The sequence below is a fragment of the Ictidomys tridecemlineatus genome, chromosome 5, assembly GCF_052094955.1.
Source record: "Ictidomys tridecemlineatus isolate mIctTri1 chromosome 5, mIctTri1.hap1, whole genome shotgun sequence".
In the NCBI taxonomy this organism is placed as follows: domain Eukaryota; kingdom Metazoa; phylum Chordata; class Mammalia; order Rodentia; family Sciuridae; genus Ictidomys; species Ictidomys tridecemlineatus.
Window position 1 is genome coordinate 180,764,462 of NC_135481.1, and position 26,216 is coordinate 180,790,677.

The following is a 26,216-nucleotide window of genomic DNA, read 5'->3' on the forward strand; positions in this document are numbered from 1 at the left end:
GACACTGAGTGAGGAATACTTGACAATATTAAAGAAGTGCTCTTAATTTTTTTATGATAATGGTATTGTAGTTATACATTTCAAAAGTCTAGACAGCTGGGATTTGCTTGAAAATAACTGAGGGTGTCATGGTGGTGGGTAAGTGGGCCGCAGTAGGTGGAGCAGGACCGGCCACGTGCTGGTAACCAGTGAAGGCACCCGTGGGCGTCTGTCTGTGTACTATCACTCACAGTAAAAAATTAAGAAATGAATCTCTCACTTAACACGCACAGAACCGTCCTGAGTGGTGGCCTTGGGGAGGGGACCTTTCTACTGTTTGGCTTTGCACTGCTTGGACTTGACCCCATGGTTCTGTACTAGCCACCCAAGAATGTGAACTCTTACCACTCCCCCACAAAAAAACACCACCCAACTTAAATAATGAACTTCAAAGTGAGCTCTAGATCATCCTTTCATCCAAGAAATGCCTTTATTTCATTTTCTTCCAAAGAACAGTTTAGGTCTAGCAAACGAGTTCCTTCTCATCATTTGAGGAGGGTGGTGTGTGCAGACGGAGGGGACCCATCTGTGGCAGGACTGTACTCAGAAGGTCTTAGATGTGTGATCCTGAATGCGGCCCTTGGGGGCTCAGAGGACACGTGCAGTGCACTTGAGTGCCAGTGTCCTTAAGTATTTAGGGGTGCTTGCGTGTGTGTGTGTGGGGGGACCGGGAGGCAGATGGGGCCATGGAGGCGGTAGGCTGCGGTGCTAAGCCCTTAGGGCTGCCCGACAGTGTCATCTGAAAACCCGATGTGGGGAACATGAACAGCAGCCAGCCACTTTCCTTCAATCCAATTTTTAGGCAGTTGTAATTGATCAACTTACAAATCGACTGGCTGTCCGCTCCACCTTCAATGGCCTTCTCTGTGGCCACCATGGTCGCCTCCAGCAGGGGTGGGTTGGCCCACCTTCTGGCTGGCAGCAGGTCACTGCAGGTCCCGGAGCAGCTGCAGCACGTTGCTGGCGTAGGGACTCTGCTGCTCAGAGGCCATGCCCAGCGGCACAGGGCGCAGGCTGGCGTGGGGGGGTGTGAACTGCAGAGGGCAGTGGAGCTGGTTGAGGAGGAGCCAGGTGGAGTCCGGGTCCACTTTCATCAGGTGCAGGAAGACGCTGTGGGGAGAGGCAGGAGTGAGGGTGAGTCTGGGAGGGAGCCCGCATGGTGGAGTAGGGTGCTGCCTTCACCCCAGCAGCTGTTTACTGAGCTGAGAACTCGATCATAACAAATGCTCCAACAGCACAAGGAACCCACTTTAGTTCCTAAGACAGGGACATCAGATGGTCCCAAAGCCCAACAGGAATCAAAGTAAACAGTTTCATATCCATGGACACAGAGTAAAATAGTAATTAGGCCGAGCAGACAATGTTGACACTCAACAAGCTCTTGGCAAAGACACGGGCTGAGTTTTGGAGTCTAAAGCTGGCATTCTGAAATGAAGAAAAATGACAGGGCCCACCCCTCATTACAAGCCCTCAAGGGCTCGGGCAGGTTGGGGGACCGCAGAGGAAGCACATGGGTCAGACCCAGAGTGGGCTCCTGTCCTAGCCTCTGGGCTTCTTTGTCTCTAGGGTCTTGCTGCTCAGTTGTACAGCTGGTCCCTCTCTGGTCATGAAGAGTCCTGGATTCTTGGTGGTTCCGACACACGCTCGAGCTCCCTGGAGAGGAGCCCACAGCAATTAGATTCAAAAGATCATGCGGCGCTCCACAGGCTGGAAAAGGGTCCTTTATTTTCTGGGGACAGGACCAGCTGAGGCCTGCCTGTGACTTACACACAAGTGTCCAAGGGCCTGGGCCACCACATAAATGCTAAGGATGAGATTACAAGGTTACGTGGCCCTTGCCTCTTATCTGGTCAACTCCTACTTCTGAACCATCAGTTGAACCCAGGCCACTATGGCGGGCAGTCCTCACACACCTGGCCAACAGGCCCCCACAGCAGCTTGGAGTCTGGTTGGTCAATCCCAGGAAGGATAAGGCCCTCCCTGCTGGCCTGCTGCCTCAGCCCGTGCATCCCCTGCTAGTGGGACTGCTGTCCTGCTCTGTCCAGGTGGCTGCCCCTTCCCATACATGCTAGCGGCTTGTCTGACCATTTCCCTTCCTCACAGTGTAAGCTCCTCAAGGGCAAGGACCTTGGCCATTTTGCTTGCTGCTATTCCTGGACACCTGGCATGGCCCATGATAAGCATTCAGTAAACATTCAATGATTAAACAGGTCCTCGTTTTCATGTGACCTTGGCTTATTTGGTGGCTCACTAAAGACTTAAGGTGACATCCTTCTCTGGAATATTTACATCCTGTGAAAGGATATGAAGGAGAAATTAGTTGCTTATCATCAGGAAAGGTATAAGGGGCCAGGCATGGTGGTGCACACCTGTGATCCCAGTGACTCAGGAGGCTGAGGCAGGAGGATCACAAGTTCAAGACCAACCTGGGCAACTTAGTGAGGCCCTATCTCAAAATAAACAATAAAAAGGGGTGGGGTATAAGTCAGTGGTAAAGCACCCCTGGGTTCAACCCCCAGTACTATGCAATAATCTATACATATAGATATATATAAAAGTAAAAAATATTAACAGGGTTCATGCTATGACATCACTAGCTACGGAGGTGCAGGAAATCACACTTGTCTTGGACTTGGTATCCTCATTTCTTCAAGGTTTCGATGAAGTAGGAAACAGAGATCAAGCCCTAACACGTGAACCCCCCTCACCACTAAAACTACACTCGGCCCGGATTGAAACTATTTGGAAAAAAACATGGTGTCCATGCTGAACATGTAAGGCCTTTCTTCCTCATCACCATTCCCTAAACGATAGAGTATAGCAACCATCACACAGCACTCACACGGTGCTAGGTGTTGTGAGTCATCAGGAGATGATGTAAGGTAAGGGAGAGAATGTGTGCGGGATTTATGTAGACACTGTGCCATTTTATACAAGGGTCTTGGCATCCTTAGATTTTGGTAAATGCAGCAGGTCCTGGAGCCAACCCCCACGCATACTAAGGGACAACTGTACATAGTACCATTTGATGGATGGTATTTTACTTCCCCCTCCCCATTTTGTTCTTGACAGTTACTCTTGGGAGCCCCTAGCATCCTTTTTGAGCATCAAATCAGAAATTAAATGCTGGTCAGCCAAAAGTAAATTTTTGGTTCTAAATTTTATTAATCTGAAAAACCTGTGCCCTTAGGGGATTTGGGTCTTATTTTCTGAAGCCAGTTTTGCTTCCTCCCCTGGGCCTGACAGACAGATGTGAAGGAGGTTACTAAGGGAGTCACGCAGGGAGGCGAGGGGGCACTTCAAACATTTCCCCCGCCTGTTCTGTGCCCCAACAATCTTAGTTTCCTGTGCTTAGGATAATCGTGTGTTTATAACCTGCACACTGTTTGCTGGAGAAGTGATTAGAATATTCTAATTCATTGTTTCCACTTCACCGCAGAAAGGAGATGGGGCCTGCGTGGGAGACAATTTTTGTTTAAAAACAAAAATATCTTTGATAATTAGAGTGGCAAGGGAAATGATGAAAAAAACGCACCCCAAACAAGAGGCAGATTTCTATTTACACGTGACACAGTAGACGGTTTTCCCTGGTGCCAAAGACTGTTAGAATGCAAATGCATTCTAAATGCATTTTTTTTTCCCCCTTCAAGAACTGGAACCCCTTCTCCAGCTCTGGGTGGCACTCCGCTTCCAGGACTGTTTGTATCTGGGCAACACCCAGCAACGCAGCAGCAACAGTGGCAGTGGCAATGCCCGGTGCCACTGCCCAGTTCAGTCACAGTGCCCTCTGACTCATGTGGCATGAAAAGGTGGCAATGCTCACTTTCTGAGCCCTTTTGAAAATGTTAAATGGGATGTTGTATTCTTTGGCAGAAAAGGAAATGGCAAGAAGCCTCTCTCTGAGAGATCTCCAAATAAAATGCTAACAGGAAGCAAAGAAAAAGTGTGTGCCAAGTTCACCTTTTTTTATTCCTTAAGAGCCCAACTCTTGGAAGAATTGTTTTGGGTCTCATTTCTTTGCTCCAGAATGGCAGGCAACAACTCAAGCTCCTTCCCCCACCTCTGAGGCTTGGAGCAGATTACTTAGCCTTCTGAACCTGCTTCTTCTTCTTCCAAAGGAGGATGGCCACACCCGGCCCACCCTCCCCACAGGTTTATTCTGAGACTCTGAGGAGAGGTGCAGGGAAACACTTTGAAGTGTATAATGAAAACACCATTCTTTCCAGAGAGAGAGAAGACTGTGTGTGTGTCTAAGGAATAATTATCACTACCAACTACAGCAGCACTGCCACACCACGGGTACCTCTCAGACACTCTGAAAAGGGCAAAGCATTTGTCTTTTGTCTCACTCATAACCCCGCCAGGCTGCCTTGGTGGGGGTCCTGATTCTTAGCCAATGGGGTTCTAACTTCACCTATTATTTTTAGGAAGAAACAAACGCAGGACTCTCTGCCCTCCACATGCCTGAGGTGGGGCGCAAACACTGTGCCATGCAGGCAGATGGCTGGCAGGCGCAGCTGCGCTCTTGCTGGGTGAGAGGCGCGCGGCCTGCCGAACTCTAAACACCGACAAATTCTGAACCAGGACCCTGTTTGGCTTTAACTCCTGGGAGCTGAGCCTGAGGACCAAGAGGTCTGGTCTGAGCACTCAGAAGCCAGGCTTTGTCCCAAACTCGGCTCCCATTTTGTTCTGAGGCCAGTTCCTGGCCAGCCTGAGCTGGGAAGAGGGGACTCTCAGAGTGAAGAGCCCAAAGCAAAAGCTGAAGTCCTGGGAGGCCAGTTCTACATAACTGAAAGTCAGAAGACAAAGGCAGGACCTCTGCTTTGAAGTGACTGGGGTAATAACCTGGGAACTGTTCCAATATGTCTCGAGATGTGGCAGAGATGTCTGTTGAACATGCCAAAATGACCAGTTCCATCTTTTTTCAAAGTCAAAGAGAAACACTTTTAAAAAATATATGTACACTATTTAACTGATGAACAAAAATTTCTTTCTCCTTCCCCCAGGCCCAAATGAGTGGCTCTGGGGAGCACAGTTATCAAGAGATTACCTGGTCCCCTGAGCACAGGGAGGCGCTCAGCTGAGCCTCATGCCTCCACGTGTCCCGAGGCCAGTGATTATCTCTCAATAACCTGTAGGGCCGTGTAGCTTAAATGATAACTTGACTTTAAAAAATTTAGAACTCGCCGTTAGGCAGTTTCTAAGCAACCTCTGTTTCCATGGCAAAGAAGCCTGGTGTTTATACTGATTTTTCACTTAAAATGCGGTTTTATTGAATTTCACTTCATGCAGGCAGCCATTTCCCTGCACTTCAGCCCCATCTACAATTGACGGGTATCAATAAGTCCCTAATAAACTCCAGATGCCCAAACAACAGAAGCTGCTCATTCCTTCAGGATGGTATTGGGGTGCTCAGAGGGAACAAGCTGGGGTGAGGGGCCTGCGGAGGTGGGGAATGTGCTCCTGGAATCCACAGCTGGGTTTGGGTCTTATCGCTTCATGGTTCATCAAATATTTACTAGCACCTGGTCCAGCCCAGGCTCTGTGCCAGGGCTTAAGATACAAAGATGGAAAGACAGAGGCTCTGGTCTCACAGACCTGTCTGGCTGGGAAGGCAGACGATCACAGAGGCCCATGTCGCAATATGGCGAGGGGCATCCTAGGAAGCATGTGGGTGGGGCCAGGGAAGGATTTCTGAGGAGGGACACGGCTCCCATATAAAGAGAGGTGTGGATTACACGAGTGCTAAGGTGCTTTCCAGCTCTGAGATCAACAGCAGTTCTCCATCATGAGGGCTGGGTTGTACCCCTTCCCACAACATGGCGACACCAAACAGAAATCCCCTTGCTGCAGAAGCACATAGTACAAAGTGTGTCCTCACCATTTCTGTCTAGACAACATCTGCTCAAAGGGAACTCTAGAAAACCACCAGCCAATCAAGGCCCAGCAAGGCTAAATAAACTGTAACTGAAACGTGGGGCTTCCGGCTCTCCCGGGCAGCAGGCTATTCTTTCTCTGTCAATTACTTGCTTGAGGGGTCCGCTGTTCCTTGTCTCTTTCTGGATTTATAAAATGCTCTCATGAGCTGTCAGGGTAAATGCCAGTGGTAAAGAACTTGCAGCTCTGTGATCTGTTTATTTATTTATTTATTTGGGGCTTCTAAAGAAGTTACTTAGGGCTGTCTCCTTAGGAACCTGACACAAGGCTATCTCTATACCGGCACAAGTAAGTGTGATCAGGAAAGAAACGCAAGGCAAGGCCACAGTGCTACTCCAGCGCGCCTGTCATTCCTGTGCTGGCAGAACAGCCTCCACGCCCTCTTTCTCTGGCCACCTCTTCTCCCATTACTCTGTGCACGCTGATGCTGCAAATGAGGCTCTGTGTTGCTATTTAAACAAATGGATGCTCAGGGTGCCTACGTGTCCTAGCCAGCAAGCGGTGGGGCTATGTTTCCACACTCAGTAATTTACTCTAATGGGTCTCGGTTCATTGGTTAACCAGTATTTCAAGCCTGTCCTTTCTTGCTATTCAATTTAGCTATCTTCCCCTGCACGGAGGTCGTTTTTTGTTTCTAAATGTTGGAAATGGAGGATTATGACTGGAAGCAACGATTTACTTTCCAAATAAATACTACCAATTACCTCTGCAGCTATACATACTCTTTAGACTTAACTATATTTACGTGTTCAAAATCATTCATCTATCGATCTAACTCCAACACGCATACTCACACAGAGACCCATATTAAAAAATATTTAAATGCAACAAGGACAGGATTTAAAACTACAAATACCAATAGAAGTGTATGATGCTAATTGTGCCCTGAAAGTACCACAAGACAAAGTGTCATAAATGCAGTGGAATGACTCCATTGCCTTGTGCATATTTAAAAGGATATGGCACTGAGAGGCCCAATCTGTTACAGACAATTGACTAAGCCAGAGCCTAGAAGGGTTTAAATTCCACTGGGCTGGATTTAAAAGCAGCCCCTTAGATCTGGTCAGCTCCCTAACCTCCAGGCTTCCCAGCCTGACCCCATGGTGCTGCTGCTGGGCACTGATTTCAAAGCAGCCTCCTGTGCTGACAGACCCGGGCTTGGCACTGGCTGGCTGCGCTCAGGCCCCAGTGGCTTCCTGGCCTTCCTGCACACACGGGTGTCTGGGTAGCAGCTTACATATTTTGCCCCCTCCTCTCAGAAACGTTTTCCTATCAGCTGGGTTTTGGTGCAAAGTCTTAAGATGCCTTAAGAAATGGCTCTTGGAAGCGCCCTTCTGTATTTACTGCAAGGATGCTGAGGACATTAGTCACAATGGCGCCCTGTGCTCTTCCCAGATGACCATGAAGGCATTTTCTTAAGGTTCAGTAACAAGGACAGCTGTGCTGCTTACTGAGCTTTCTTTTTCTAAGCTCTTCTGCCAGTGTTCACTGGAAGTTGCAAAAGAGATGACATTTCCTCCCTCGGTGTCTGTTAGGGATCGCAGAGCCACTTCAAGTTCTGCATTTCACACATCCACCTTGACTCTGGCTTTACCTTGCTTTTGCTCTTCTTGTTTTTCCTTTTAAAAAAGTCCTTTGCTTGTTTCCTTTTTTCTTTACTGCATACACTTAGTTTATAAGACGCCCCAAAGTCATTTTCGGAATTAAGGAGAAAGTTTAAATAATGTTTAACAACTACTATTATTGACTTTTCACTGTGGTATTATTTCTTGTGTTGAAAAATGAATATACATGACTTTACTGAACCTTATAATAATTGTATTAGGTAGAAAACAATAGGTAGGATTACTTCAGTCTTGTAGACGAGAAAGCTGATACTTGGAGTGAACAGCAATGTGAGGCCAGCTCTAACTTGGTATTCATCTCTGAAATCTTCAACTCTCAGCACAGTGCTTGGCTCAAAATAAGAGATCCAATAAAAATGGTCTGTCTTGAGCACCTAAGAGGCAGTAGTGACTGCGCAGGCTGCATTTACTGTATGTCTGGCGTGCAGCTCAGTGCTGGAGCGTGTGTCTCACACCCTGGGTTCAACCTCAGCACCTCCCACCAATCTTTGAAATAAATGCTCACATAGTAAGACACTTGGGCCATTTCCCTGGCTACTTTGCTTGGTACTGAGATTATCACATTCGTGACAGCCTCTTAGGTGTTCAAGACAGACGACAGACGGGCAAAATGGCTACCCTGTGGTCTGCCCAGGCTTTTGATAACTGCAATCCACTTTGTGAAGGCAGCACAGCCGGCAGGCAAGATCTGCCATCAAGGGCATCCTGTTCCTGACCCAGCACTGCATGTACATCTGCAAATACACCCCACTGGGCGGTCGATTATCAGTCACATGACAACCCCGAGGAAGCAGGGACAGGACTGGTAGCATCTGATTAAAGCAGCACCGAGGTCCCTGCCTTCAGATCTGAAACCCAGCAACCCACTTTGTTTGTAATCTGCATGGCAGATGTCTCTTCTCTCTGACACCATGAAATCAGGCCTATATATGCACAGCGAACAGCCTCAGATCTGAGTGTATTTTTAGAACAATGGGCCTTGAAGAGAAAAGCAGGAAAGCCTGTCAAAAGATGGATAATAGGAAAGCCAACTACTTGGGTCTGGATTTGTCAACTATTAATCAAGTGTCAAAAGGAAAAATATTAGAAGTGCCCTCATTTCCATGCTGGGTGCAATCTGAAGGGGAAACAGTTCTGTAGCCCAACGTCAAACAAACTGCCCACACCATTTAAGGGAATAAGCCACTCATTCCAAGCTCGGCTGAGCTAACGGATCACCTCTGTGGCTCCTGATCTGTTCAAATATAATAGGCCTACGTGTGGGTGAAGACAGAAGCTGGGCTCTGACGGGGATGAAATGGACGAGCCTGTGCCAGTCTGTATTTGTCCAGGGTTTGAAGGCACCGCTGGTTCTTTGATGGGTGGGGATCCTACTGTTAGAAAGAGAGCAGGGAAGTCAGTCAGTAAATGAACCTTCCAACCTGTCCCACTCTTGCACAGAGGGGGTGGGAAGACGCGACACAATTAACATGAAAAAGACCTTTCTGAGGTGAAAACCCCTGCTCAGGTTTCAGTTAAGACTCAGAAGTCTGGCAAGTGACTGCATTCAGGTGGGTGTGTGTGGAATCTACACATAACACGAATTTGATAAATTTATACATATAGCCCGCCCTGTGTGCGCGCCTGCATGCAAGTACCTCAGAACACAGGCACAGTGAGGCACAGGCTTCATCCTGTTGTCGGTGTCTAAAACAGTGCCTGGGACATACAGCCTCTTCAGTGATAAGCAGAATGAGTGAGCACTGAGGGACTTTCCTGGATAGGTCAAAGCAATGTGTCCCACAAGGAGACCCTATGAAGAGGATGGTACTGTCACTCCCCATCTACAGAGGAAGGAAATGAAATGCAAGGAGACTAAGCCATTCCTTCAAAGGCTGGTAAGATCTGAACCTAGGTCTGTCCAACTCCAAGACTGCTGCCTTTGCTCTCATACACAGTGGCTGGGCAGTGGAAGCAGAGAAGGCAATGCCCCTCCTCCAACACATGGAGGACTACAGCAGCACAGCATCCAGTACCCGCCTGGCCAGAAGGTGCACCAGCTGGTCACTACCTGTTGGTGCCCTGCATCCCTAGCTGGGCTCTGGGGTTGGCAGGTGGGAGGAGAACTTGGTAGAGACCAAGCAGTCAAAAGGTTTTGTTCCTCGATCATGAATGTGCTGGGCAGGGACTGAATCTTTTTAAAAATAGGTACTGCCTAGTTTTGTTTCCTTGTAGTCCAGGGTGAGGCTTACTGGATGATGTAAGACCTCACTGCAAGACAGGGAGGTTCAGAGGCTGGCCCAAGGAGTATGGTTCTAATGGAGTTGAGCCTGGCTGAGTGCATGTACTGGCTTAAAAGAAAAACAGAAATTTGGGGTATATTCTTTCATCTCAAATTCCTTTCATGTATGGAAGGGAACAGTTCCCTGGTCAGAAAAGGCACAGAACTGTGGAGACCCACTGCATGCTGGGACATACCCTGAAGGCTTCTGGGGCCACCTGGGAATTAAAATCAGTTAAGTATGCCTCTGCACTGGGTTGAGAAGAGGGTGTGTCTGATCCTACTGGTTATTTGTAATGCAATGCTTACCCTTAGGGACTCTGCCTTATTTACAGCTCCTGGTATACTGACCCCTCCTCCCACACCCTAAATATGATTTGCTCGTTATCCATTGAAGTTATTTAACCGGATAAACTTTGGGGAGCTGGTTGTTTTTTGTTTTTGTTTTGCATCTCCAGTTAACAGTGACACCTGGTGGTAACAAGCAGCAAGGGTATACCCCGCCCCCCACCTCCCCCAAGTTCCAAGATTTATGCCCCCTCCTTACAAGGCACATTCACTAGATAAAAGCATTAAACTAGAATGGCATCTCTGTTCTTAGCGTTTACAGCCTTGGTTATATCAACCACCCCCTGATCAATTTCCATTTCCAGAGTTTACAGCCTGGACGTAAAAGCCTGCCACAAAGGCTATATTTAATATGACAAATTAAAAAAGCAAACACAGGCTTGGCCATTCTTTGAAGCCAGGAAAAGCAAACAAGAGGAAGGAGAAACGTGGCTGTAGTGCACACATCAAGGATTTCCGAGCAGCGGCCAAGTCTGCCTCCACTCCAACACGATGACGGCCTCAGGTGCTAACCCCACCTGCCAGAGGGGCCCACAGACCACAGTGCTCATCCACCTCCTTGCAGAAGGCAGGAGGCCTCCCGGCAGCACCTGCTCCCACAGGTTCCCTCAGACTTCAGCAGACAGAGGAGCTGCCTGGGGACTGCACCAGCTCAGAGGGAGCCAGTCATCTCTGGACAGCACTTTGACTGGTTCTTCTCAATACTAAGGGAGGCTTGGCTTTTTGTAAACCCCAACAACAGGGCTCCCTGCACACAACAGTTCTCTCTTCTTCCAAAAGAGTGGGTGCGTATGTCACTGGCGATGTGTGGAGAATACAGAGGAGGGGCAAGAATAAAGACAGGGCACTAGCACAGAGGCTTCTGTGGTTGTTCAGCTGAGGGGTGATGGTGCCTGGCCCACACTGTGCTTGGAGAAGGAGAGAAGCAGTTTTAAGAGATGCAAGAAGGCAGACGGGACGGGCTTCACTCGTGCTAATGTATGTGGAGTGTGAAGGAAAAAGAACCAAGGACAAACTGGCTGGATGGTGGGGACCCCACCTTGCTCAGAGACGCGGCTCATCAGTACCAGCGGGTGTGATTGTCCCCACACTAATGAGCCCACCGTCACCCTCTCTCAGGCAGTAATTCAGCTCACAGACACCAAGTTTACTATTGTCTCAGGATTCTTCTCCCATTTAGAGAGCTTATTAATTTCTGAATCAAGATGCCAAATCAGCTCTTGATCAAGGACAACACTGATTTTCCCCCTGACTTCAAAATAAGTTTGCAGGCGATGTGTGTGAAGCAATCAAGCCTGCTTCCTCTCCCCCCCTGCTGCAGAGGGAGGGCCTGAATGGAATGCTGGGGAGCAAGCAGAGCGGGCGCTGCAGTGGTGCCCCGGCTGCTCTCTCCTCCCCAGAGGCGCCAGACGCCACCGAGGGACTGAGCACAGTCTGATCCTGGACCTAACTGTGTTCAGCAGCAGCAAAGAAAATCAGAAATGAAAAAAGAATGAATAATGAATATTAGTTTGTTTAATGGCTCTAAACTTGAAAGATGGGATGTGGTGGGTATAGGAAAGCAGGATGGGCCAGGGAGGTTAGATCAGAGCTGTGTGACTCAGGGTCTTAACAGGCAGCCAAGAAAATTTACTTCACGATAAATTCATTCATCACAGCATTATCAGCTTTGGGGCACTGCCAGGGAGGACCGTGCTAACCCCAAGGTTCTTTAAGGAATAGGGATGCCAGGGATAGGAAGCTCCTTGGGATGCACCCCTGTGCTCCAGAAACTATCACTGGTTCTGGGTCTACGTGATGTGATAGAAAAGGGACAGGGAAAAAAAAAGGCTACTGGAGAAATCAAGAGCAAAAATTACAAAGACAATAAATCAATTCAAAAAGATATTCCCAGGGAGTACCAAGTTTATGAGGGAGCAAGACGGTTCTCCCCATTCTAGCCAGAGAAGCCTATAAGGGAATGGGGTGACTCCCAACTCCTCCCCAAGCAAGGGTTCTCAGGGCACTGTCCCCAGGAGTCCAGGAAGGAGGAGGGACTCTGCTCAGGGACATGAAGCTGGCAGGCCAGATAGTCCAGGCCCAGCAGGCACCAGGGGATACCTCTAGAACATTGTTGCTCCTAAATGAAAGAAGAACTGGGGAAAGGAGGCCAGAATGCACTGACTCTCAAGTCTGGGGATGCTCTCAAGCTGCTGTGCTCAGAGTTTCAGCTTAGGAGAAAAATCTCTTAGTACTCATGGAAGTAAAAATTCTACTAGCTCTTCTATTAGAGGTAATACAGCCCTTCTCTAATAAGCATGGTCAAAACTCTTAGAAATCAGAATCACGTCATCTCAGAATTAGACAAGGCCTGTGCAGTTGTCATTGCTATTGTTTGGGTCCCAGATTCCTGCTAGAACCAGATGGGTGGTGTGGACTCTAGAAACAGCACCTGTGTGCTGCTGGCACACACAACCAATCCTGCATGCAATTTCCCATCATCCTAGATCCTTGTGGGGCCTGGGAATGGCAGATCAGTAACCTGGAGCTTTTACTTTGAACTGGAGAGAGCTGAGGCATGGACAGGTGCCAGGACCACAGGGTCACCAGGAACAGGGCCTCTAACCAGGAAGGGGGCAGAGCCTCTCCACCACATGGTGGTTCTGCTTTTTGCCCCTATGAAATTGATGCTGACACTGCAGCAGAGGAAAAGATTACTTGCAAAGAGAAAGGCATCTAGTAAAAATACCATTTTTAGGGTTGGCACAGCTAAAGAAATCATCTTAACCTGGCAAGGAGAGGGAGAAAAGAGCAGAGATGCCTCAACTCTGCTTGCCATTAGCAAATCATCTATAATTTAGAACAAACGTAAAGAGATGCGGGTGATCAAGCAGACGTACCTCCTGGCAGCCTCTTGTAATTTCACGGGCTGTTTGGCGCTGAGGTAAATCAAGCAGGCATCAGCCACTTTATTCAGGTCACCCTCACCTGCAGAGAGGAAAAGCAAAACAAAGCATCGACCCTCAGACTTCATTTGGGACAAGCAGCAACCAACGGCTGTCAGAGGGAGATGGGCACAGGGAGGCAAGGCTCCCTGAGCTCTATATTCCACCCTGTGAATCAGGATGGCATCAAGGTAAACAGACCGATGAGGCCAAAGTGAGACTGAAGTGGGCGCACACGAGGGAGCATGGCAGGACCAGGTAGAGCATGGGGGGCTGGGGTGGGGAGGCGTCGGGGGGTGTGGGTTGCGGGACACAACACTGCAGCTCTGTGTCCCAGTGACATGTGTCGGTACCTACCTAGGTCCAGTCTCTGGCAGAGGGGGCCCAGGCCCTGTAAGACAGCCAGCTGCAGTTTGAAGGCCAGCGTGTGTGAGTAAACTGGTCCAGCCCTGGCACTGATGGGCGCCTGGGTGACTAAGGAGCCAGTCAGCTTTGGCAAGACATCTTTGCAGAACCGGCTCCGTAGAAAATCACCACACTTGCCTCCCAGTGTCTGTAAAACCTGCAGAAACAGTCCCCAGTCTACTGACTGAAATCGCCACGGCAGCAAGGGGGCTAAAGAATGCCTGGTAATTCAATTCCATCTAGGTCTCTACTTATGAAAAAAAAAAATAGAATTACTGCTGTTAATTCCTTGCCCATGGTTTGTAATTTTGACAGTTATGAATTTGGAGGTCTTTGCTCCCAAGGCATGGCTGCTTCTACCCATAAATACAGATTACATGGAGAATAATTCAGAGGAATCTTGTGTTGAATGAATAATTTGATTAATATCTTGATTTTTCCTCCCTTTCTGTTTAAAAAAAGAGAGAGAGCTTAAAGCAATTCACATAGATCATCTCTGGAATCTTTCTAACATCCCTTGAGAAAAGACTTGTGTTTTTAACTCTAGCTAGCTGAGCAGACACAAACACAGGGGCTCGGCTGCTGCCACAGGAAGGCATTGGGAGGGGAGAACCAGGCCGAGGTCCCTGGCTGAGCCAGGGCCAGCTCCATGGCTGGAGTCAACTCTGCGTTCCTTCTGTTTGGCTACACAATCTCTTATGTACATCACCCTCGTTCTATCTTTCACAACAGGCGGTTTCTTTGCATGTCTCATTTTAAACTTTCTCTAGCAGAACATATTGAAACGTTTTGCCCTGCTGCACAAGGCTGAGTATACAGGAGAAGAGAAATTTCTTTAAAAATTGGCAAGTAAGGCATAAACGGTGCACAGAGCGGCTGCCTACTTTGCAGAGAACATGACACTCATTGCAGGTCCCTCGGCTGGACTGCACAGGCTCTCGCCGGCCTCAGATGTCATTAATGTGTCTGTGTGCGGAAAGCAGCCTCAGTTTCAGTGCACACAGCGTGATGGTTTTTTCATTTTTCTACACTCGCTGTCATTTCAGATAACCTATTAATTTTCATAAAGGAAAATGGTGCATTTAAATAAGATTTAGTAATACTTCTCCTTCTTTCTCCTTCCCCTTGCCCCCCCCCCACATCATTGTATGCATTCTGCTTTGGAAAAACATGTTAACAATTTTATGTGTTTGAATGTAAACTGGTATTTTGGTCTTACTACTTTTGCCAAGTATATTCAGTGCATTCTCAGCTTCCTTCGTATTCCCACATATTTTTTTCCTTTGTCTCGTTTTGCTCTCCTGCTTCTAATTTATGATAGCTTGCCATGGTAAATGTATCTCTGTAGGATGTCATAAGTGCTTTTTAGAACAAAGAAGGATATAAATATATAAGCTAAAATACATGTGCTCATATAAGTCAAGCTAAGTCAAGGAGACTAACACACTGCATCTACACAGGCTTTCAGCTGGTTAAAGCACTCCATCAGAGTCTCATTTTATCTCTGACAACCTTATGAGAAGGATGGGATAGGTATTCCTAGGCCCCTAAAACGGGTGGTCCTGGGCTTCACCCAAAGTGTTTCAGCTGGGCAGAAGATGCCCATGCTAGCTTCACTAGAAACCTGGAACCCATGTGCAGAGCAAGGAACATGAGCATGAACTCAGGGTCTGAGTCTGTTGCTCACTAGCTGTATGATCTTGAGACACTTCCTTAAATTCTCCGAGCCTGTTTTCTCCTCTGCCAAAAGTGGAGCCTATACACTTACCCTGACGGATCTGAGAGGAGCTCACATGTGGGGAAGTGCCAAGTTCACCACCTGGCACATGGCAGATGCTCAATAAAAAATTGATGGCCTTTTGCTTTACTAGTTCATCCTGATTCAAATTCAAAAGGAAAGTGACTTTTCTTTTCTGTCCTTTTCTTATTTTTCTACACTTTCTTCAAGGTCCGTGACATGCAACCAACAGAAAAGAGAAGAGATGCAAAGACCTTGAGGAGCTCTGGGCTGACAACCTCCACCCTTGATGGACAGTGAGAACCTCAGTGCAGTACCTTGAAGGCCCTGAGCACTGCCAAAGGGCCATCATTTGTGAGTCGGTGCACCAGTGAGGGCCAGGCCCGATGAGCCAAGGGAAGGAGTTGGTTCTTTTGTGACTGCAGAACCACGACACACAAGTTCAGCACATCCAAGACCTGAAAAAAGAGACATGATTTCATTAGATGGTAAAAGTTTGAAACCAGATACCAGGCCTAAGTCACCATTTTAAGAGTAAGGTTGAGAAATATATAGAGTAACTGTTTACTATAGGCTAGGCTGGGTACTAGGGAGACACACAGGGACAAAACAGACAGGCTTCCTTGCCTTCACAGGGTGTATGGTTAGCTGGGGAAAGACCTTAATTAGGTAACAACCAAATAAAGGGAAGATTACCAATTGTGTCAAGAAGGAAAGTAAAGGGCGGAAGGGAAGAACTAAAGCAGAGACTGCTGGGAAGGCTTCTGAGGAACAGCTCCTAAAACAAGACCTAAGAGTTGAGCAGGCATTAGTCCTGAGCAGGGTGGGTGTGTTCTCCAGCTGGCACCACGAGGAAGACCCTGAGCTTGTTGTGCTTAGGAAATGAGGACAGATCCTATGGCTCATGACTGAGGGGCTGGGCCACAAGAGGGTCACACTAAGAGTCTTTTATTTTGTACTAAGTTCAGTGGAGAGCCATCAAGTGTTTTGAGCAGAAAAGTGACATAATATGATTCATGTTTTAAGGTCATTCTAGTTGTTGCGTGGAGAAGGGGCTTGAAGGGGACAGAGAAGTGAGGAGGAGGCTGTAGCACAAGTCCACAAAAGGCATGTTTCCACTGGATGGTGGCAGAGGCAGAAAAAAGATTTGAAATCTGTTTTGGAACTGGAATGGCTTAACTTGCAGGAAGACTGCACAAAGGGGAGAGGAAGAGGTATAAAATGCAGCTACTTGGGCTCAGGTACAGCAACATGAGAGCAGCAGGTCCGAAAAATGCGACAGGGGTGATGGAGGGCGAGTGAGTCAAGGGGCCACGTGGATTCAAGTGGTGCTACTGCTGCCTGGAGAGCTAGGCTGGCAGAGAGGCCTGGGGCTAACCTAGATGCACCTGACTGTTGACGTTCCTTAAGGATGTGTTTCCTGATCTCTTACTTCTCTGAACACAGACAACCTGCAACAGTGCTGCAGGGCAGCCTTCACAGTGCACTTGAGGTGTGTGTTGGAGCACAGAGGCAAGTGAAGTCCACCCTCACTAGGCCTTACTGGGAGCTTACTCTGAGACTGGAACAGAACCAGAAGAGGTCCTGCCCTTGGGATGTGACTGGCAAGGAAATCAGAGAGCTCAGCAGTAGAGAGGAGAGCAAAGTACTGTAGCAGAAATGGTTTTGGCATCCCTGACTGGCTCTAAACTGAGTTCTGTCAGTAACTGGAAAAGTTAGATCATATTTTGCTAATTCAAAGATGCACACGTCCCCTCTTTGTCTGAAATGGTCTTCTCCCTGCTTTTGCTCCTTTATATAATGACTCCTCAACCTTTAGAAATGTTACCACTTTAGAGAGGCCTTCCTGGGACCATCTAGTCTAAATCAGAATGTAAGCTCTGTCTTACTCAACAGGGTTTGTTGTAGAGTAGGTTCCCAATTCACATTTGGTTAAGTTACTATTTTCTGTCATAGAACCTGCTTAATACCTCCACACCATTTCTCCTGGACTTGGAGTGTTTGTGTACTGCCCCACAACAGACAAGAAGCTTCATGAAGACAGGGATCATGCCTTTCTATATAGCCTCTGCTTGACCTGCACAAATGTTCAGTTAACACTTAGTGATGAATGAATGATTATACGCCCACCTCATACTAATTGTTTTATCTTCACAATCAACCAACCTGTGAAGTAGGTATCCTTGTTTCCATTTTACAAAAACACTAAAAGGCCTGAAATGGTGATTTGACTTCCTTGAGGTCACATAGCTGGTAAGAGGCAACACCAAGAGTTGAACTGAAGTATGTATGTCTGACTGCAACATTGACACCCTTAATTACAGTGTTTATACAGCTGCTACAAAGCCTCCATGAAAGGAAAGATCTGGAAGGATATTCAGGAGTTTGCTGAATGTATCAAACACATACATTGAAGTTTTATGTGTAACACACATTGGAAAAGCACTTGCTGAATGGAATACAAGGGTGCTAAAAGGAGGTACTAGGGAAGACCAAACAAGTTCTATGAAATTCAGACTCAGGCGTTTCCTACCTGTGAGATCATCTGTGGATCAGGGTTTCCTACCTTTGCCAATGTGCTCTCAGCGCTAGAGTGAGTCACTAAGCCAGTTGTTTTCTGCCCCCAGCTTGCAGGTGGGGAGGAATGTTGCTTTCCTTTTGGGTGTATGATCTCTGAAATGATTCTGAAAGCAATGGCCCCCACTAGCACCTCATCCCACTGTCCTGTGATTTATTTCAAGTCTTTGCTGATGGGGTGTTTACTTGGGAAACTTCCAACAAACAAGTGTGTAATGTTACAGAAAGTGTTGGGGCTTTTCCTAGGATGAAAATAGAAACAAAAGCAGAGATAAGGGGCAGGTTTGCAAAAATGACCACTTTAAAGTATTAAAACCCTCATCCAGCATCTAGTCAGCTCAGAAAATGATATCCTTTTAAAGCAATGACTTTCTTTCCTTTGGAGATTCAATGAATCCTCATAACTTTGTGTTTTTTTTTTTAATGTAGGGGACTCAGTTCCCTCTCGGCATCTGAGCTGACACAGAAAGATGTGAAAATGTCATCCCTCAGATAAATTCCTCTTGATGCCTTCTCTTAGCCACCACACATGGACCAGGAGATAAGGGAAGTTCCTTACTTATCCACATAGTCACTGCCAGCCAGACTACACCTCAGTCCTGCTGCTCTGTGAATGCAGAGAAGGGGCTGCACACTGACCTTCAAGCGGATTTTCAGACTTTTATCCGACAATAAGTGAATGCAACGCTCCATCACGTCCCTGGCTATTTGGATATGCACTGGCAGTGGAGGCTCCACATCTGGAAGGGTGTCATTCTCGTCCACCTTGGGAGGGTCTGATAACTCCTCTGGAAAAACAGCATGATTGGTGACAGTGGTTTTTGAGAGGTATCCAAATCCAGCTTGATCCTTAGCTTTACACTCAGAAATAACACTTACAGGAAAACATCTAGGAGCAGATCTTAAGGAAACCATCTGAAATTTGGGTCAAGCTGTACAAGTCAGGATGTTTGCAACAGCATTAACTACCAGCTAAAAACTGGAAAAAACTCTTTTATGGTTTAAATGTGTCCCCTCCAAAGTTCAGGTGTTAAAATTTAATGGCCATTGTGATGATATCAAGAGGTGGGGCATGTAATAGGTAGGTAGGCCACGAGAACTCCTCTTCATGTGAACAGGATCAAGCCTCTATTATAAAAGAGGCTTCCTGCAGCTCACCTGTATTTCTGCTTTTTGCCTTTGAGCACAAAGAGTTCTTCCCCTAGGGAGGATGCAAGAAGGCACCATCTTGGAAGCAGAGAGCAGCCTTTAACAGGTAACTGAGCTACCAGCACCTTGATCTTGGACTTTTCAGCCTCAGAACTATAAGAAAGTAAATTTCTCTTCTTTATAAATTTCCCAGTCTCAGGTACCATGTTCCACCAGCACACCACTCTCTGTTCACTCACAGGGGAATGGCTCTGTAAACCCCTGTTCAGCGCAACAGTGGTGAGTTACAAGGTCTTTCAGATTTATGTTCATCAGGGTTTTAATGACCAGGGGAAAATGCATGGATTTTAATGATAAATGAAACATACCTTGTTAAAAAGAAAAAGGTATGATATGATATTAAAATGTGCATGAGCACTATGGGAAGGAGCATGACAAAATATCAATAGCGGGGTTGTGAGATATTGGGTGATTTAAATTTTTTCCTATACCTTTGTTCTTCTCTAAATTTCAATTAATAAATATTTAAATAAAAACCTATGAGGGGCTGGGGATGTGGCTCAAGCGGTAGCGCGCTCGCCTGGCATACGTGCGGCCCGGGTTCGATCCTCAGCACCACATACCAACAAAAATGTTGTGTCCGCCGAGATCTAAAAAATAAATGTTAAAAATTCTCTCTCTCTCACTCTCTCTCTCCTCTCTCACTCTCTCTTTAAAAAAAAAAAAAAAAAAAAAAAAAAAACCTATGAGGCCACAGTTCTAATTTGGAGTGCTGAAGCTGGGTTTTCTCTGTCCTCTTTTTCCTTTTGGTCCACCCTTGGCCTAGAGGAGTTTGCACCCATCTTTCCCACCAGCCCGAGCTCTTCCACTGCCGGTGTCAAGCCTCACTCATCTTTGTTCAAACTGATACCAGGACTGTTTGGTGCGAGAGTACATGGGATTTGGCCAGAGGGGACTGATGCAAGTTTTGCTTCCACAACCTATCAGCAATTTATCTCATCCTACATTAGTTTACTCAGATAAAAGGGGAAAAGCATATATATCTCATCTACTTGTTGAGACACTTAAATGACACAATGTCACCAACTATTGCCATTCTCTCACTGCCTAAAGTAAACTGTGTTGCATGAGACATGTGTAAGTTTATAAGTTAAAACAACACCAGAAAGACTGGGGTTGCGTGAAATCTAGGCCAAAATCCCTATCCTGAAAAATTTTCCTGTCTACCTATAGCCTCACTCATCCCTGTCCCTAAACCCCTATTACCAACGGTACTCATTTCCGCTGAGCCGAGTACTGCTCCCTTAATTTTTTCCTATTTCAGTTTCCTCTACTGGAAAAACAGAATCTTACAATAGAGGCTGCACCTTTCTCTAAGAGATGCTTAGAGAAAAAAAAAAAAAAGATAAATGAAAATCCATTTGTAGAATGCTGGGATTTCTAGGAGGAAGGGACCTTGGATAGGTGCTTTTATGTGGTTAAAACAAAATGCTCTTGTCAAACCAGCATCAAGCCGAACATTCTTCATAATGCCAAGTATGTGATGTGCACTTGATGAATGGTAATTCTAAGAATGCTACGGCTATGCTTTTTCCCCAGAGCAGGGTTTGTTGTTAGAAATTCACCTACTGCAGAATGTTATTTGAGGGATGTGGATTTTCTGGTTTTGGAAGAGGGTTTGATTCATTCTGTCTGCTCCTAGCCAGCATCCACTATAACCGGAAGAACGAAGAGCTTCACTGACAATGCTTAATATTTAAACCAAAATGGTAAATCTGGATTACAAAGGATCAAGATACCTTCCCTTCTTCAGGGCTCCTAGGTTTAGGTAAGGAGTATAGTTCACAAAAAGGATTGGCTGGATCAACAAACAAACCTGAGTAGAAAAAGCCTGTCAGATATCTTTCTAATCAGAAAACTCTGTCCTTGGGGACAGCAATGACTCAACTCTGCATTAATCATTATTTGTGCTCTGTGATGCTTTTCTGTTTAGAAGAAATTTGTTGTAGTTAGTGCATCAAACTCCTGTTATCCTGGAAGTATTGGCTTCAGTTCAACAAAATCTCACAGTATAGATTGAAGGAGAGGGGAAGATGGAGGGGGGCTGAAAAAGCAGGAGTGGGGAGGAAGAAAAGAAATCTGCTCAATTTCAACCTTACAAACTAATTTGGGATTCAGTTCAATTTAGGATAGTTCCGAGACCACCAAGCTCATTATGACTTGGCATTTTATATTTGCAGAGGAGATTCTAATAATTTATTAATCCTTTTGTGACCTGAAGCTCCAGATTGAGTTTGTGAATAAAACAAGAGGCCAGAGCTGCCACTAGCCTGAACTCTCTTTTCCTTTATCATATAAACAGGTAAGAATCTCTTCCTACCAATAAATAAATAGATAAAGCATATGAAGAGACAATGGGCATAAGAGAACAATGTCACAGAAAGAAGCATATAGAAACATATTCAACTTTACCTATTAATTTAGGAAAAAGCAAAATTGGTAAAAGCCAATGTTGGCAAGGTTATGGTCAAACTAGTATCAGTCCTGCACTGCTGAAGGAAAGGTATAAATTGATACAACCTTTCTGGAAGGTAATTTGGCAAGCATTAAATAAGGTTCATATCCTTGACCCAGAAATCCCACTTCTGGGAATTTATGAAGAGATATGCAAGAAGGAAAAGATCATGTGCCCAGAATCATCCACTGCAGCTCTATTTATTACAGAGAAAGCGAAACAACCTCAACTTCCCAAGGGGGAATGGATACTTAGCAGCAGCTATTAAAACATTAATTATGAAAACTCCATAGCAACATGGAGCATTGCATATAACTAGATGCAAAAAGTGTATGCTGCATTTAAACTATGGCTTGGGTTCCAACCCTAGCACTGAAAACAAACTAAAACTGTGGCTGCCATCACCTATGAATTATGGTTTATAATAAAACAGAATGGAAAAAGATCACACAGAAAAAGGAGAATGGCTATATTAGTATGGTGAGCTTATGAGTGATTATTTTCAAACTTTCTGGAATGACGTTTCATTATTTTTACAATAATTTGCTTCAAAGAGAAAGAACTAGTTAAGGCAAAATAAATAGTAGTTACCTTCTTCATTGTCAAAAGCTGAGACATTTCCCTCTGCCACATCCTTCTCTTTAAGGTAGTTCAGCACAAACTGTTCAATGTCCTCCGCTGTAGTGCTATTCTCAAGAGGTGCTGCTGTTTGGCATGAATGACTTCCCTCTGCCTCTGAACTTTGTTCTTGGAGTTGCCCCATATCTCCTGTGTCTGGGAACCACTGAGCTGTATGTAAATAGTATTGTAATGATCATTAATAATAATAGGCACTAGTAATTTATAAGTAGAATAAACTCTTTGCCATGGCCTGCATAGCCCCCCACATCTAGGCTTCCCTGCCTGTCTCTACATCATTTTCTACCATTCCAGTTACCTGATAACTACATTCCAGTTCTTCCAATGTATCAAGCATTTTTCTCCATGAGAAACTGTGCATGTCATTGCTGTTTGAAATACTTCATTTCCCCCTTAACCTTACCTCTAATTTGAAATCACTTTTCATCTCAGTATAATTAGAACTTGCCCAGTAAAGCCATCCCTTCACTCCTCACTCTAACTCAGATCACTTACTCAATCTCTTCCCTAGCACCATGTCTTTCCCTTCATATCAACTCATCACGGCAGGTAACCATGAGTTTACTTTGTGTGTACTGCCTGGCATCTGACTCTCCCTTAGACACTACTCTAACATGGCTAGCATAGGGTGGATGCTCAAAATATATGCTGATTGAAAAAAACACACAAGATTGGAAAACATGTACAAGTGACAAAATTCTGAGTACAGGACATACTGCTCAGTAGTAAAGACAGGCTCCACAGCACCTTGAGAACGGGCAATCTCACCTGTATTTCCAATATCAACTGCCTTAGAAGGCTGGTCATTGTTCTCCAAAGCCTTCCCTTCTTCAGTGATGCTCTAATACATCTGATGTATTATCACAGAACCAACCTTAAACATCACTGACTCCAGGGGTTTTCATATCATGCCTTGATGTCCCAGGAATCACAACAGACAGGACACCATTTTTCCACATTAAAGGTGGTGGTGGTGGATCCTGGGGTCTCCATTTCTTCTTCAACCAGAGCAACTCTAATTTCAACCATTTTTTAAATATTAAGGTCCCTTAAAGGCTTAATTTCAAAAAAGACCTAATGCTTAATAAAATAACAACAAAAATCCCATCGCCTGAGAATCTCTGCTGTGGCCCAGGGCCTGCCTTCTGCAGACAGCAGGGAAAGAGACTGGGATGGCCTTTAGTACCTGCTAATCTCCTTTTCATCAAGGAGCATTTGCACAGGGCCAGAGTGACAGCAGATGGAGATGACAGGCCAAGGAGCACAGAGCAAGAACTTGAAATGAGGGCCTTCGATCCAGTATTTGGAGGTTCCCATCTAGAAGAATCAATTTTGACATCTCTTCAATGGCCCATTCCCAGGTGTAAATCAGATATTAAGTGCATTCAAAGGGATTGGTTCCTAAATAGTTAAAGCCTGGACTCAGCATTTACATGGCCAGGACAGGACTCACTGCAAAGATTATTTCTAGATTCTAGGCTAGTGCCAGATGTTAAAATGTCTTGGCTCACTAATGGCTTTTAAACATATGAAAAGAAGCTCAACCTCACTCTTAATGCAAATTAAAAATACAATAAGGTACCATTTTTCTCCTATTGGATTAGCAGAGATCAAAAGCATGGTAATATACAGTGTGGGTGAGGGCGTGGCAAAATTGGCACTCTTTTACATCGCTGATGGAGTTTAAATTGGTACAACCTCTTAGGAGAGCAATTTGATACTCTCAATCAAAAATCTAACTGTAATATCCTTTAAACTAGCACTTCTTTCAGGAATTTACCCTACTGATATATTCACCTATAAAGATGTCTGCTGCAACATATGTGTGTGTGTATGTGTGTGTGGTGGCAAAAAATTAGAAACCACCAAACATCTCCTAAGAAAGGGGTGGTTAAATAAAGAATGGTGCAAGGGCTGGGATTCGCCTAGCTTGGGCAGGACCCAGGTTCGATCCTCAGCACACATAAAAATAAAGGCATTGTGTTGTGTCCATCTACAACTAAAAAATAAATATTAAAAAAAAAAAAGAATGGTGCATCCACACAGCAGGATACAAGGCAGCCGTAAAAAGAATGAGCGGCCCTGTGTGGGTGGATGTGGCACAATCTCCAGGTTCTAGAGTATCTGTCATTAACATTTTCTCATTTTCCAAGCTATTCTGCCTTTTCCTATGATGAATAGTCAGCCCATCATTAGCTGTGGGTAGGCAGTGATCTTCTGCTGGCTCTTGCCCTCTCTATGGCACCTACTGCCTTTTAGTCACTGCAGGCACCGCATGGTGTATCGTCCTCAGTTTCCTAAAACATGTACTGGGTTCTTTTAGACCTTTCAGAAGTTCTGTGAGAGCACACTGCCACTTTCGTCTTCAAAGAGAGGCCAGCAGTTAGACAACTGAGGAAAAATTGCAATGCTAGCACCAAATGCTACTTTGACTTGTGAGTGATGGTACCAACTCCACTACTTACTATTCAAAATTCAAGTGTATTCTTGGCTATTTCAAGACTTGCAGAAATGTTATCTCCAGTTTTGCTTGTTCTCTTACAATACTCCAGAGCCAATCTTGATCATCTTCATTTTCCCTTCTGCAGGGGATACCCTCCTTCCTCCACCTCAACTAAAAAAGAAAAAGGCACTACACAGGATTTGACTTTCCTTCTTTAGATATGTCCAAAGACATCAAGCAATCTAAAGCAATTAAATTTTCAAGACCCAAATTGAGAAACCTCTCAGGAGGATATATTTCATAGGCCTGTTTAAAACTCAAACTGAACCGCAGTGTAGTTCCCCAAGGCAGTGAAGCTGGGGTTTAGGTGGCCCCAGGAGCTGGTCCCAGTCTGCGGTTGCCCGAGCAGCTTTGCAGCTAGCCAGTCCTAAGAGGCAGCTCCATGAGGGCTGGCCTGGGTGGGCCTCATTCACAGCTGCCTCCCCAGTGATTGTTGCCATCATGTAAGACTGTGAATGACTGCAAAGTCAAGTCCAAATTCCTTTCCTTGGCCTAAGAGGCCTGGAAGAATTTGCCCTCCTTTCCAAACTGCACCTTGTACCACTCTCTCCATAATGACCTCTTTTCTATTCTCAAATACCCTAATCCTCTTCTTTCCTCTAGGCTTCACACCTGCTGTTCCCTTTGCCTCAATATTCTTACAAATCATATAAACCTCATGACAGCCCTGTATGTACTGATGGCTCTCCTCATCCTTCAGGTTTAGTGTCATGTAAGTTTTAGTGTCATGTCACTTTGACAGGTCCTCCCTGACCACTCCACCTAAAGCAGCCTGTCTCTGGTACTCTCCTGCATCCAGGAGCTGCTTCCTTCACAGTGCTTATCACAGTCCGCAGTGAGCTTGTTTAAGGATTTGTTTATCATCCCCTTGCAGTAGCAGGATGGTGCTGAGTTTATTCACCTTGTCCATAGCTGTATTCTCATTACTTAGCACAGTATCTGACACTTGGCAAACACTTTTTATTGTTAATAAGAGAACATTTACGCTGTATATAAATGTTCATGAATGAACGAACACTGGAAATAGCATTACCTAGGGGGCAGAGCACAGTCCCTGGCCCAGTTACTTTCCATGAGAAAGTCTCTTACATGGCCTTGGCGTTTCATCCACCAAAATGAGATCAAAGACCTTTCCACTTGCCTCAGAAGCTATCAGCAATACTGGAATAAATATGCAGATATGCTCTCTGGATAAAAGGCACCGCAGCTCATTGTTTTTTCCTTCCAAGACTGACTGTCCAGTTGAGGGATTCTTTTTCTTGTAGTCCAAAATTTTGCCATTCTAACGGTAGCTAACATTTCCAATAGGCACCCTATAACATCTGTGGGAAGAAAACTGCAAACCAACTCACTCAATTAAAAGGTTAAAAGGGAATTCTTAGGTCTGCTCTGACTATGCGTAGCTATAATTTATTATTTCTGTGGTACAGGTGATGAAACCCACTGAGCTACATCCCCAGCCCTTGTTATTTTTTGAGATAGGGTCTGGCTAAGTGGCTAAGGCTGGCCTCAAACTTGCAATCCTCCTGCCTCAGCTTTCTCAGTCACTGAGATTGT

At 45.6% G+C, this 26,216-nt stretch overlaps 1 protein-coding gene and 1 long non-coding RNA gene across 3 annotated transcripts in view; one reads left to right on the top strand and one right to left on the bottom strand.

Annotated features, from left to right (window-relative positions):
• Nucleotides 1-447: 447 nt before the first annotated feature.
• Nucleotides 448-26,216, bottom strand: part of Tti1 (TELO2 interacting protein 1) — a 50,298-nt gene continuing 24,529 nt past the window's right edge. The window contains exons 3-8 of the mRNA XM_005329849.5: nt 22,109-22,306; nt 18,493-18,641; nt 15,594-15,734; nt 13,491-13,695; nt 13,089-13,176; nt 448-1,149 (exon numbers count right to left, since the gene is read on the bottom strand). Coding sequence (XP_005329906.1) covers nt 966-1,149; nt 13,089-13,176; nt 13,491-13,695; nt 15,594-15,734; nt 18,493-18,641; nt 22,109-22,306 — 965 coding nt within the window. The 3' untranslated portion in view covers nt 448-965. The remainder of the gene's footprint in view (nt 1,150-13,088; nt 13,177-13,490; nt 13,696-15,593; nt 15,735-18,492; nt 18,642-22,108; nt 22,307-26,216) is intronic.
• LOC120886649 (uncharacterized) lies at nt 13,165-19,687 on the top strand. Of its 2 annotated transcripts, XR_005729724.2 has the most exons (3): nt 13,172-13,391; nt 15,487-15,764; nt 18,283-19,542. It is a non-coding gene; the product is annotated as an uncharacterized LOC120886649 (long non-coding RNA). The 2 variants fall into 2 exon arrangements; XR_013439679.1 differs by having other exon boundaries at nt 13,165-13,391; nt 15,487-19,687.